Here is a 13,096-nt window from a genome sequence, read left to right on the forward strand (position 1 = left end):
ATAATGAGTAATTGATCATATATTAATGAGTTTACATAATTATTGGCTAGTTTTGGAGCAATGTGCATCGATTTGAGTTTTCGGAAGGGCATGGAATAACGGTTATGGAACTTCGGAATGAGGTGAGTCTCCTTTCTAACCTTGTAAGAGACAAAATAAAATTTAAAATAAAAAAATATTTCAATAGTAATAAATTATAAATCTTCTCATATATGACAAAAAGAAAGCGAATACTAAATATTGGTTAATATAATAAAAAAAATATTCACTAATACCTTTGATTTAATAGAGATTTCATTATTGGGTATATCGTATTGACAAGTAAGATGACAATTAAATTTTATTAAAGCAATACAATCTAATAGGATCGAACAAGTCCGATCATAATTTAATTTAATTAATATTTTTTAATACTGACCCGAGCGCGAGTACAACTAATAGTATAAAAAGAAAAACGGAAAGAATACCGGAACCGGTTGGACGGGTCACATTTACAGATCACTCTACATTGTAGAGAGGAAGAGAGAGGGTTTCCCGGCGAGCCATGGATGTCCTGTTCAATTCAATCGACGTTCGCGATCTACTCTCATCACCAGACATCGACGATGTAACTTCGCCGTTATCCGCCCCGGATCTCCGTCTTCTCATGGACCGTCTACAAGTTCGTTCCATCGATATAAAATCCAAAGTCCGGCAATACATTCTCTCACATTACTCCGATTTCTCCACACTCTTCTCCCAGTGCTCCGACGTCGTTTCGAGATCCGAACATCTTTCTTCTGAAGTATCCAATTTGATCCAGCTCATCTCGGATCATCCAGTTGAAGTAGAAACCAAAGCCGTAATTGATGACATTGTGATAAGAAACAGAGAGTTGAAGGAAAAGAGGGAATTGTTAGGTTTACTTGCTGTGATATTGGAATTGAGTGATAAACTCAGGTTTGTGAAGGAGGAGATTAAGGTAGGGAGAGTTGAGCAAGCGGCGGAAGCGTTAAGGGAGTTAAAGGCAGTGTTGGTAACGAGTAGTGATAAATCGACGGCGTTTGAGGAGAGGCAGCCTTTGGTTTACGGATTGTTAAAGGATGAGTGGACTGAGTGTTTTGAGGAGGTAATATTTATATATTGTTTTTGTGTATGATTGTCTGATTGTTAAGATGATTAAAGGAAATGAATTTGCTTAAATTCTTTTCTCTGTTATGTTTTTTGTGAAACATCTTAAGCTTTGGTTTTAGAAATTGGTGATTCTTATAGCTAAACAACTATTTTGGGATTGAGGCTCATTTGTGAGTTGTCATTGTTATTGTTATAGGGTGTTTGGTGGAATATTTGGGCTTTTTACTGAAAATATGTTGAGACAGATAATAACAACAACAACAACATACCCAACATTATGCCACACTGTGGGGTCTGGGGAGGGTAGTGTGTACGCAGACCTTACCCCTACCTTGTGAGGATAGAGAGGCTGTTTCCAATAGACCCTTGGCTCAGGAAAGCATGAGCACCACATTAATGAAAATATAGACAGGAAGAGACAGGACCAAAAAGCCATATAAAAGCAGAATAAAAATAACAAGATAGTAAGTTAATCAACGATGAAAGAAAACAACGGTTAGTCATAAAAACCTACTACCTATAGAAAGCGAGACTGCGTGCCAATACTACTGTTATGAACACTCTAGACTATCTACTCTACTACCCTAATCCTCGACCTCCATACCTTCCTATCAATGGTCGAGGATTGTCCTTGGTCAGCTGAAGCTGCGCATGTCTTGCCTAATCACCTCTCTCCACCTCTTTTTTGGCCTACCTCTAACTCTCCGTAGGCCCTCCAATATCAACCTCTCACACCTCCTCACCGGGGCGTTTGTGCTCCTCCTCCTCACATGACCAAACCACCTAAGCCGCGTTTTCCGCATCTTGTCCTCAATAGGGATCACACCCACCTTGTCGCGAATAACCTCATTTCTGATTCTATCTAACCTGGTGTGCCCGCACACCATCTCAGCATCCTCATCTCTGCTACCTTCATCTTCTGGACATGAGCGATCTTGACTAGCCAACACTCAGCCCCATACAATATCGTTGGTCTGACCACCACTCGATAGAATTTACCCTTAAGTTTCGGTGGTACCTTCTTGTCACACAAAACACTGAAAGCGAGTCTTAATTTCATCCATCCCGCCCCAATACGGTGTGTGACATCTTCATTCTCCCTATCCCCTGAATAATAGACCTAAGGTACTTAAAACTCCTTCTCCTAGGAATGACCTGCGAGTCCAGCCTCACCTCCCCTTCCCCCCTTGAGTCTCGCCACTGAACTTGCACTCCAAGTATTCTGTCTTGGTCCTGCTCAACGTAAAACCTTTAGATTCCAGAGTTTGCCTTCAGACCTCTAGTTGCGCTTGCGCTTTTACACCATCTCGCCTCTTGTCAATCAATACAATATCATCTGCAAATAGCATGCACCACGGCACCTCCCCTTGGATGTGGCCCGTTAGTACGTCCATCACCACAGCAAACAAAAAAGGGCTGAGTGCCCACCTCTGATGCAACCCCATCTTAACCGGAAAATGGTCCGAGTGTAAACCTACCGTCTTCACTCAGGTCTTTACTCCATCATACATGTCCTTAATCAACCTAATGTAGGCAACATGTACACCTTTAGCCTCCAAACATCTCCACAAAACCTCAACTTTATCGTGCGCCTTTTTTAAGTCTATGAATACCATATGCAAGTCCTTCTTTCTCTCCCAATACTGCTCCATCAATCTGCTAACAAGGTGGATGACTTCTGTAGTCGAACGCCCCGGCATAAACCCAAACTGGTTCTCGGAAATAGACACCCTCCTCCTCGCCCTTAGCTCTGCCACTCTCTCCCAGACTTTCATAGTATGGCTAAGCAGCTTGATACCCCGATAATTATTGCAATTTTGGATTGAGACAGATAATAAATGAAGTCTTTTTACTGAAAATGAAAATATATTGAGACAATTATTATAAAAGAAGTAGTCTTTTTATTCTGGAGTAGGGATTTTGATGTCCGTATGGAGATACATTGGAAAGAAATGGGCCTGAATAGAGAGTGTGACTAACTAGTTTGTGAATTGAAGCTAGTTTATCGATTAAATTATTGAGATGTATTAAAGGTTAGTCTTTTCATTTTGAAGTAGTAATTTGTATGAGATTGAGTAAGGAGAGTGATTTCGATTTTTAATTTTGAAATAGTTCTGAATAGGTAGGAAGTGTTCCGAAGGATTCTTATAGCCGACACCACGTAGTTTAGCATTGAGGCACAGTTGATTGATGATATATAAGCAGTTTATCCACCTTATAAAAAATATAAGCAGTTTGTCAGATCTTCTCTATGTCCAGTCTGGTGCAGTTGTATTTTCTGTTTCTTGTAACATCTAGATGTGGCAGCAAGGAAACTGCTTTAAATTTGTCAGTTTCCAGATCAGTCTTGCTGCTCTCTTTTTCCTCGCTTTCGCAATGAGTTTGTTAATGAGCTATATATGTGAAGGAAACTAGCCAAGACATTGCTGAAATTTTTTTTGTAATGTCACTAATCATTTTTTTTTTGGGTAATGTGTATGTCTGTGTGTTTCCTGTGTTTGTTTTGTAATTATGTGTTTTGGGAGTTTTTTGTGGGGTGGGGGGTTGACAGAAGATGATATACTGGTGATCTTTATTTAGTTTCTGTGATTCTTGTTTAGAGGAATTGGATTTGGGTGTGTAGATGCAAGAGGTGCTTTTGCGATGTATGGACAATGCAGTGTGGTTTGAGCAAGAAAATAACACAGTTCACCTGAAGCATCAGTCGAACATCAAAGGCATTGATGGGATTGAGCTCCAAATAGTTTTAAAAGCGATGGATGTGAGTTTGAACTATGCCTCTCCCTTTTCACTTTATCTGAGGGTGACTCTGGAATATATTAATATTTCTGGTAAATCTTAGAGCAAATGTGATTAACTTTTAGTCTTATTTTAACGTTTTTAGGCAGTTGGTATTATGGATTATGGGCTGGCGAAAGTAGCAGATTTGATGATTAAACATGTAATCGCGCCAGTGGTGAGTTTTAGATCAACTATTGTGGTGGAAGAGACTAATCAGGAGTCTGGGAATGGTGCCGAGGCAAATCTGAAGATACTTCCATCTGCTGACCCAAATGTAATGTTTGATGCCGATACTGCAGTTCTTCGTCTTGGCTAGTCATACATGTCTGTTTATGCAAAAGCATCAGTTCAATTTGAACAAACATGTTTTATTTTGAGAGAGCTCAATTTCTTTGACATTCTGAGAAGAACTGAATATTTTTTCAAAAGTTAAATTTGTTTTGTCTGGATAACCGATAACATAATCCACTTACTTGGACATGGTTGTGAGTTCTTCAAACTACTTTTAACCTGTTTTTGGGTTTATTACGTTAATTTTTGTTCTATAAGTTGAAGAATCCAATTTGCTTTGCCTATAAAATGATGTTCCACCCCCTTATGCTTTGACGTAAAAGAGGACTCTAATTGGCACTAAGGTTTTAATTAGTAAAATTCATAGTAACCCAGTTCCTGTCTCAACATGCAGGTTGACAGTATGGATGGTGGTAGCATGTACTCTGTTCTTGTTGATATCGTCAAGTTTATTAGTAAATCCTTGTGCTTTGGAAATAGTACATGGATGCTTTGCTTTGGAAGATTAACATGGCCAAGGATGTCAGATTTGATAATATCCAACTTCCTCTCCAAGGTCCAATTCAATGTCCTTGTGCCTTAACATAGGGGGCGCTCTTTGCAATCTGAATTATTAGAAGCCATCTTTCCTCTGTGCTAACTATGAATGCTTTGATATTGTTGAGATCCTTCACTGGAAATTGTTTATAATGAACTGTTAACTTTTTATATATCCCTGCAGATGCTAGTACTCTTATTACTAAACACTAAATATATCAATTGATGTGTTAGTTTGGGTACTTCACCCTTTCATGTAGAAGCAAGGTAGGTGGCTCTTTGTATTGGATGAAAGGATAGGTAATTGTGGCAATTTTTGGGTGCCATTTGATTCACTGACTTTTCAAAAGATTTTTTTGTGACAGTTATTTAAAGATATATATTGTTAAAAGAGATCTTTACTAGATGGATTTAGATAAAGTAGCTACGAATTACTCTGAAGAAATCTAAGAATATGAGCCAATGCATACGGCTCTACTTCGGTCAATTTGCTGAATCCTGTTTTGGCTGAAGGTAAATTATCTGTTTTTCCATGAAAGTTTGATCCAATGGGCATAAGTACTTCATTAGTCTTCTAACTTCATAAAAAATAAAAAAAGTACTTCATTATAACTTTACTTATCGGAAGAAAAGATTATCTCATTAGTGCTACTATCTCTGAATTCAGATGATATCCTTAATTCCGTATTTCTTAATTCATTTCAACTCTTCCAATTCAGTTGGACCATTTGACGAGAGCTGCAACATTTATCTCAATGAATTGAAATTTTCCATGTCATTCTGGTATAGAAAGCATAGAACGTTTGAGTTGCTTTAGTACTTTTTCTCCTTTATTGATTTGATAATTTAACGATGCCTCTGATATATGCTTTTCATATCATATTTGGTTAAGTAGAAATTATTTTCAGTTCCATTTCATCTCCAAAGGGGAAGAAAGATGTTGGTGTGACCTATGTTACATGGGTCCTTCATTTGCATTGACGTACCCATGTTGAATGGGAGAGATGGTACTTCGTGCAAATCGTAAAAATTTCACAAATGAACTAGCAAAATGCTGCGGTTACGCCTAGTAGGCACTTATACCTTTATGAGATCTGTACCCTTAGCCGAGTCCATGTGATATATGGTGTGACCAATAGTTCTAGCTCTGACTTTGTCAGAGACTAAGAGCCCGTTTGGACAAAAAAAAAAAAGTTTCACTTTTTTCCGAAAAATTTTCAATTTTCTCCGAAATCAGTGTTTGGCCATAAATTTTCAATTTTCACTTGAAGATGAATTTTGGAATTCTTCAAAAATTTGAAAAATTCCAAACTCAAATCACTCACAAAACTTCAAAAAACAACCCAAAATAATATTCATGTCCAAACACAACTCTAATTTTCAAATACCATTTTCACTTGAAATATTTTTATTTTTTTTGGAATTTTACAATTCTTATGTCCAAACGCCCACTATGTTTCTTGGACACATCTAGAGGTCGGATCTTTGAGATGTAAAATCTAAGATTCGGGATACAGATCCTAGTATGCATACTGGTGTGGGGATCTGGATAAAAATAATTCAAAAAGATAAAAATATCTCTAAATTATGAGAAATTTTGTGGAATACTTACGTATACCTTGTAAAGTATGGATTTCTTTTTTATTCTCAAGCTGTAGATAAGTGAAGGATTAATTTTCTAGATAAGGTATGATATTTTCTTCAAATTTACCCTAGTTTTGGTTCTGATGTCGGGAATCATATTGTAACTCGTCTAGAATTTTTTCATCCATCGGGGTCAAAGTACCCAAAATTATTTGACCAGATCCGGCACGGATCCCATAACCACACCCATACTAGTGTCATGTCGACACGGATGCGGCACCTAAACTGCCGTGTCGGAGCAACTTAGGTCAGATATACTTAGAAATGCAGTTAAGAACCAGTTTGAAGAATCAAGTGTTTTAGTGGCATGCTTGTGTGGATTCTTCTCTTTTCCTTAGTATATCTTAGGAATATTGCGACAACTAGCACTGTGCTTTATCAGACTGATGAAGCATCAGATGTTACTGGTTTTTATTCTTTTGGATTGCACTTGATAAAGAAAACAGCTGATTAGGATTCCTAATTCTCATTGTTGACTATGTTTTATTAGATGCTAGGTATATCTTCTTCTTTTTTTTTTTTTTGAGAAAAAAAAATACAAGTTAATGATAGGTATATCTTATTGTTGAATTCACAATTTTGATCTTTCTTGTTTCAGAACGTGCCTGATGATGCTTCCAAACTGGCCGACTTCCAGAAAATCATAAAATGCACATCTGACTTTGAGGAAAGTTTAAAGGAGTTGATGTTCATTGCTTCCTCTGATGGCAAGGATGACAGATTGAGCAAATTCGCTGATAACGTGGAGGTCCATTTTGCATCCAGGAAGAAGGTTGAGATTTTGGCCAAGGCTAGAAATCTACTTTTACACTCTGACTTCCGCCTTCCAGAAGTAAGTACAAAGTGTTATACTTTTGCATTTTGAATTGTCAATGTTTTAGCTTTTGAATGTGCTGTAGAGCTCTTTCTGCAGGATGGTACCAGGAGACGCTCTAAAGTTAAGTATGATAAAAAGGCTGAAAGTTCATGTGACCTTGTTATTGATTTGCTTTTTACATCTGAGAGATGTGTGGTGTCCGAAGCAGCTTCAGGTCTAATGAAGTTAGTTCACGGAACACTCAAGGTCAGTTCACTGAAGCTTAAAAAATCATACAGAGTTTTGTTTACATGTGGGTACAACCAAATTGTTTTACTTTCACCTCTCTCCCATCTTTCTCCTTTACTTTCCCTTTTTAGCCAACTCATAGGGCCAAGGTTTGCTTACTTCTTTTGGCTTTATTTTCTGCATTTTTCATGTAATAATTAGGTTATCAACTTGTCTTCACTATTAATGTACATCCTTTAGTATCATGAAGTATCTTAATATGGATGCCTCTGAATTGACTTACCAAATAAAGGTGCTTTATATTTAGCTTCTATTCCAGTATTACTGAATGAAATATAGGAGCGTTGAAATTTTGATGTGAGAGGTTAAGTCGAATAGCATTGATACTTAAGATGTTATTGTCCAGCCCCAAGGCTTTGGTCTAGTGGTAAGAGCAAAACGCGTGATGTGGATTAGGCGCGTCACGGGTTTGAACCCTGCTGTATAAAATCCTGTTATTTAAGTGGAGAAAGTTAGAGGGGCAGGTCCATTATCCACGAGTTTCGAAGAGTGAGCCACTGACCCTTGCAGATTTCTTGGTTATCTAAAAAAAGAAGTTATTGTCCACTATCAACTCAATGAAGTCCAGGGTTAATCTCATTATAATCCCAAATTAGCTGTGACAGGCTCCCTTGCATGAGTTAACAGTGTTCTTTCTTTTATTTTCTTTCCCCCTTTCCTGTATGAGCAAAGAAAGAACAGTTGTGCCCCATCAGCTATCTTGCAGAGATCGAAATATTTCCGCCAGCTCTGATTGATTATGCTTGCTGTGTTTTGAACTTAAGAAATGCCTTTTCAGTAATTGCCAAAGCAATGTCATTAACTAGGAGGCATTTTTAGTACCGTGTTTTACTGAATTTTGTCATCGAAGGCATGTTCTTCCAAAAGAATTGTTCGCCTGAAGTCTTGATCACTGTGTAGGGAGTGCATGGTGAAAATTGGGGTTGTTGAAGTGTGTGGCCATCTTATCTAAAAGTTTAAGCGGTTATAGAGAGCACACTTTTTTTACTTAATTATGTCTTCTACATGCCCCCTCAAGTCTTTTCCAGGGTCAAGCATGTGAAAATTCTTTTTATAATAGGTGGTGCTGAGACTTGAAACCAGGACCTCTGCCTGCTTTGATACTATGTTGAAGTGTGGGACCATCTTATATAAAAGTTTAAGCTGTTAGAGAGAACACACTTATATTTACTTGTTTATGTCTTCAACAGGGTAATTGACCTCAATAACATTGATTAAACATTTTAGTAAAACAAAACCCAAAAGTATACTAACTTTTGTATAATGTGTTCATATTTCAATTGTTTGTGATGTGCAAGTCCTTTGTTTAATGGATGAAGGCTACAGTGTGTTTTTAAGCTGCAGAATCAGCTGAAACCAATGGAATATATTTTGCATGTCTTTTATCTTTGATAGTCATCAGTTGAAGAAATTTTACTAGTCTTGCTTCTCTGGCTCTTCTGCCCATTCTTACTTTTTTATTTTACCTTGTACTTTCTCGCACATGCTTTCATCTGATGACCCCTGTGGAAAATGGTCCGATCATGCAGGATGTCTGCTTGTCATCTCCTAGAGTGGGATTGGAATTCTATCATGCTGCTAGGGATTCTCTACTTCTTTATGAAGCTGTCATACCTGTCAAGGTAACTGCTAAAGAGAGCTGCATCATAAAGAAGCTTACCTGTGCAGCACACGCTTTTCCTTTCTATCCGACCTTTTTCAATCTCCTGCACATATGTGAATGCATCTAGCAAAATGTTTCTTTTTCTTCTTCTCAAAAAAATGTTTCTTTTTTCTTTCTTTATTACAACCTTTTGAGCCTTCAGGGAAAGGGCAGTTTGGTGTCTGTTTTTTGTGCCTTTTTCATGATCATAATTCCTATATTTTTAATGGTTATTCTTTTTTTCTTTTTCTGGTTTCCTCCCCTTGTTTTGACTTGGAAAGTTCGAAAGGCAGCTTGATTCCATCAACCATTCTGCCGTTCTTATTCACAATGATTGTCACTATCTATCTCAGGAGATTCTTGGACTTGCATTTGAGGTAAGCATGGATGGAGAAATATCTTCATTCTGTTTTAGTTGATTTAATTTGCTCTGGTTTTGCATGTCCTACTGCAAGCAAAAAATAATCCTAGAATCCGAATCTATGTTGCTCGGACTCTCCGAAAATGTGGCAGGATACGTGTCGGATCCTCCAAAAGTAGTGCATTTTTGAAGGATCCGATACGGGTGCGGCTACATTTTGGAGAGTCCGCGCAACATAGATCCGAATTAGGTGTCCAGTATGAATTGATGTGGTCAGGAGAAAAATAAGAAATATGCTTTCTTTACTCTTAACTTGGCACCCACTTATCTTGTTAGTTTCAAAAAAAAAAAAAAAGGATTTTAAAAGTTGGATTTAGTTAAAATGCCATGTCTTGACTTTTTGTGACATATAATATATGGTAAACTTTCATTTAATTTTAGTATAGGAGCAAAAAAAAAAAAACAACGCCGTATCTTTACATGATCTTACAAGGTCGAGGAATAGCCTCTTTCCCTTGTTTGTATTTGGTGCTCCCATGAGGTTTCCTTTATGTTTAAAATATTGTTTGTCACTCTTAGAAAACCATCTATTTTGGTAGGTTTTCTACTTTGTGGTATACTTCTTATATAAGGCTGTTTCTGCCCAAACTTTCAATAAAATCTTTTTACTTTATGAATAATGATTTTCCAAGGTAATGGTGTGTCTTCCAGCATGACCTTCTGTTCTGAACCCAGCCATTTCTGATTCTCCACGAGAGCACCCTAGGGTTTTTTATGGGTAAAGAGAGTTCCAGAGGACATATTTGGTCTTTCAAAAACTAGCACTGTGATACAGTGCGCTTTCTTTTTTCCTTTCTCGAGAAAAAATTAGCACTGTATGATACAGGTGTGATGGGTGATCCAATAATAACTGCATAGATCTATGGCAAACGTTGTTTGCATTCATTACTTTGGATACTATAGCATAATTAAGAAGTGAAGTTCCCCAAGTTCTACGATATTTAGCTTGGCTGAGGTAGAGAGCCTAAGCTTTTTCCTTTGCATGCACATACTAACCATGGGTTTTCTAATGCTAATTAACTTTGCACCATTTATGGTTTGAATATGACATGAGCAACAGCAACAACATAGTTATTGAAGAATTGAAAGGCATTAAATCTCAAGCTTCCACCTCTTTCTTGGTTGTACTACTAGTATTTTCGCACTTGTGTTTCCATCTGCTCTTTCTTTTCATTATTGGTTAAAGCTGACAGTAAATTGTTTCAGTATCGCTCAGACTTTCCAGCTTCAATAAAGGAACTTGTTGTTTTTGCGGATTTGGCTCCAAGATTCCAGCTGCTTGCAGAAGAAGTTTTACGAAGACAAATTAAACTTGTCATTTATAACCTAAAACAGGTAACTTTTCCCCCAGACCTTACACAAGCACATTTTGGTTTCCTACAAGTTGTATACATCTCAGCTAGAGGTGGCAAAATGGTTCAAAGAAAACAGTTATCCACCCATATTATCCATTATAAAATGGGTTGGATGATGAACTATTTAAAAACGGGTCAAATGTGGATAAGAACCATATTATCCATTTAGAAAATGGATAACCAGTGGGTAACCAATGGATAACAAATGGGTCTAACTTTTACATTTGTAAAGCCTCAAATTGGGGGTTACTCAAGTTAGGGAGACTAAGAATTCTTCAAAAAGTGATCATATGCAAGAAGTCATGGATAAAAAGAATACCCTTTTTTATCCGTATTAAATATGGGCCGGGTCGGATAATTTACCCGTTTTTATTATCCGCTTTCGACCCGAACCATATCCGACCCGACCCGCCCGTTTGCCACTCCTAATCTCAGTGATTATATTTGCTGGCAATGACGTGATTCTAGGCTATCGATGGGGCTGATGGATTTCAAAATACTCACCAAATGAAGCAATATGAATCTGCTAAGTTGAGCATTGACCAGGTACAGTTTAGGGATTTGTACTTCCTGCTGGAAATGGTTTTTACATTAAATATTTAATCCTAACAATAGGGCTTAAGCATTTCCTTGCAGGTGATTTTCATACTTGAGAAAGTATATATTATATGGCACCATTTACTCCTACCTTCTGCCTACAAGAGAAGTATGAGCATGGTGCTGGAGGCAGTCTTTTCTAGAATAGCAAATGATATCCTCCTTCTAGATGATATTGCTGCAGAAGAAACATTGCAGGTGAGGACCAAAAGTTTTTCTGTTATTTGACCAGGAAGCTCCGGACTCTGCATGTATTAAGCCATCGAATTGTGTGCAGGAATAAGTTACCAGATTACTGTCTGCTACTTTTTTTAAGGATGAAGACTGCCTGCTATTTTTCTTTTTCCTTCAGTTCTTCATCCAAAAAAAAAAAAAGCAAGCGGTTTCTTACAATTCTTTGACCTTATGGGATGATTTGTTTGTTTACAGCTCCAAAGGCTGATTCATCTGCTATTCGAGAATCTGTCTTCTTTGTTGGACTCTGTAGTGGTTATCAACCAGTCAGGAAAGTTGCAGGAGTCTCCTACACAAACTCTTGATGATCTTATACCATCTCTCCGGAAATTACGCAAGCTAGCAGGTATTCCCATTGTTGGAAGTGCTTATTCCAGAAGGAAATGATTCTCAACCTTACCATTTTTTTTTTCCGTTGGACAATGTGAATAGATCTTCTGGACATGCCTCTGAAATCCGTTACTGAAGCTTGGGAAGCCGGTGAACTTGTCAACTGCGGTTTTACGCAAACAGAGGTATGTATAAAGAAACCAGACATTAATTAAGCTAGTTACAAGGTAATATATTTGGTTGGGTTGTGTGCACTGTGCTTCGCAGCTAGAATGAGGATCTTTAGCAGAACATCCTAAAGAAAGAAAGAACTGTAACACAATCTGTAATTTGCTAACTATCGGCCTAAAGCAGTGTCTTGTTTGGTGCATTTTGGGTCTCTTATCTTTTTCTTGAATTATCATGTCATATTCATTAGCTAGTTGGTTTTACAGGTTGAAGACTTTATCAGAGCCATATTTGCAGATTCACCTCTGCGGAAAGAGTGCTTACGGAGAATAGAAAGTATATGTTACTGAGCTTTCAGTTACAGTTACAGTTAGCTTTTTGGTTGCTACAGCTAGGAGTTTACCTGTGTCAGATCTCTCTTAACCTCGATAAAGTAAGCTATCAGTTTTTTTCCCCGCTTCAGGAGCCTTCTATGTCCAATGATTCTAAGCGATATTCAAAGAAAAGCTCTCTTTTATGTATTCTGCTGAGGTTTGGTAGTTCAAATCAGAGAATGTACATGTTAGGGTCTTCATGTGAAATGTAAATTGGTTCATTTTACGTCTACTTTCATTTGAAAAGACTAAACAAGGGCGAGAATATGAGCATAGCATAAAACTGACAGACAAATGACACATTTTAGATTCATTGAGTTGATGAGAACTAGAGTTGGACTGTAGTTTCTCAATTTAGCAACTGTAATGTGAAAGGATGCTCTCATCTTACCGCTGTTTCTTTTGGGCTGTTAGATTTAAGTAAGTTCTTTCAGTCACTTGTAAATTCTTTCTTCTTTGTAAGCATAAGATTTGTTCATCATTCTGAATATGTCAAATTTTGAA

At 37.5% G+C, this 13,096-nt stretch overlaps 1 protein-coding gene across 1 annotated transcript; it reads left to right on the plus strand.

The window, feature by feature from the left end:
- Positions 481–13,096, plus strand: LOC109225536 (centromere/kinetochore protein zw10 homolog). The gene is made up of 14 exons (XM_019390240.1): positions 481–1,108; positions 3,737–3,874; positions 3,998–4,168; positions 4,580–4,741; positions 6,965–7,198; positions 7,280–7,429; positions 9,001–9,093; positions 9,395–9,490; positions 10,741–10,869; positions 11,358–11,435; positions 11,526–11,684; positions 11,916–12,066; positions 12,153–12,235; positions 12,485–13,096. The coding sequence occupies exons 1-14, from the start codon at positions 545–547 to the stop codon at positions 12,566–12,568; spliced, it is 2,292 nt and encodes a 763-aa protein (XP_019245785.1). The 5' UTR covers positions 481–544; the 3' UTR covers positions 12,569–13,096.

The sequence above is a fragment of the Nicotiana attenuata genome, chromosome 5 (assembly GCF_001879085.1).
Source record: "Nicotiana attenuata strain UT chromosome 5, NIATTr2, whole genome shotgun sequence".
NCBI classification, from domain to species: domain Eukaryota; kingdom Viridiplantae; phylum Streptophyta; class Magnoliopsida; order Solanales; family Solanaceae; genus Nicotiana; species Nicotiana attenuata.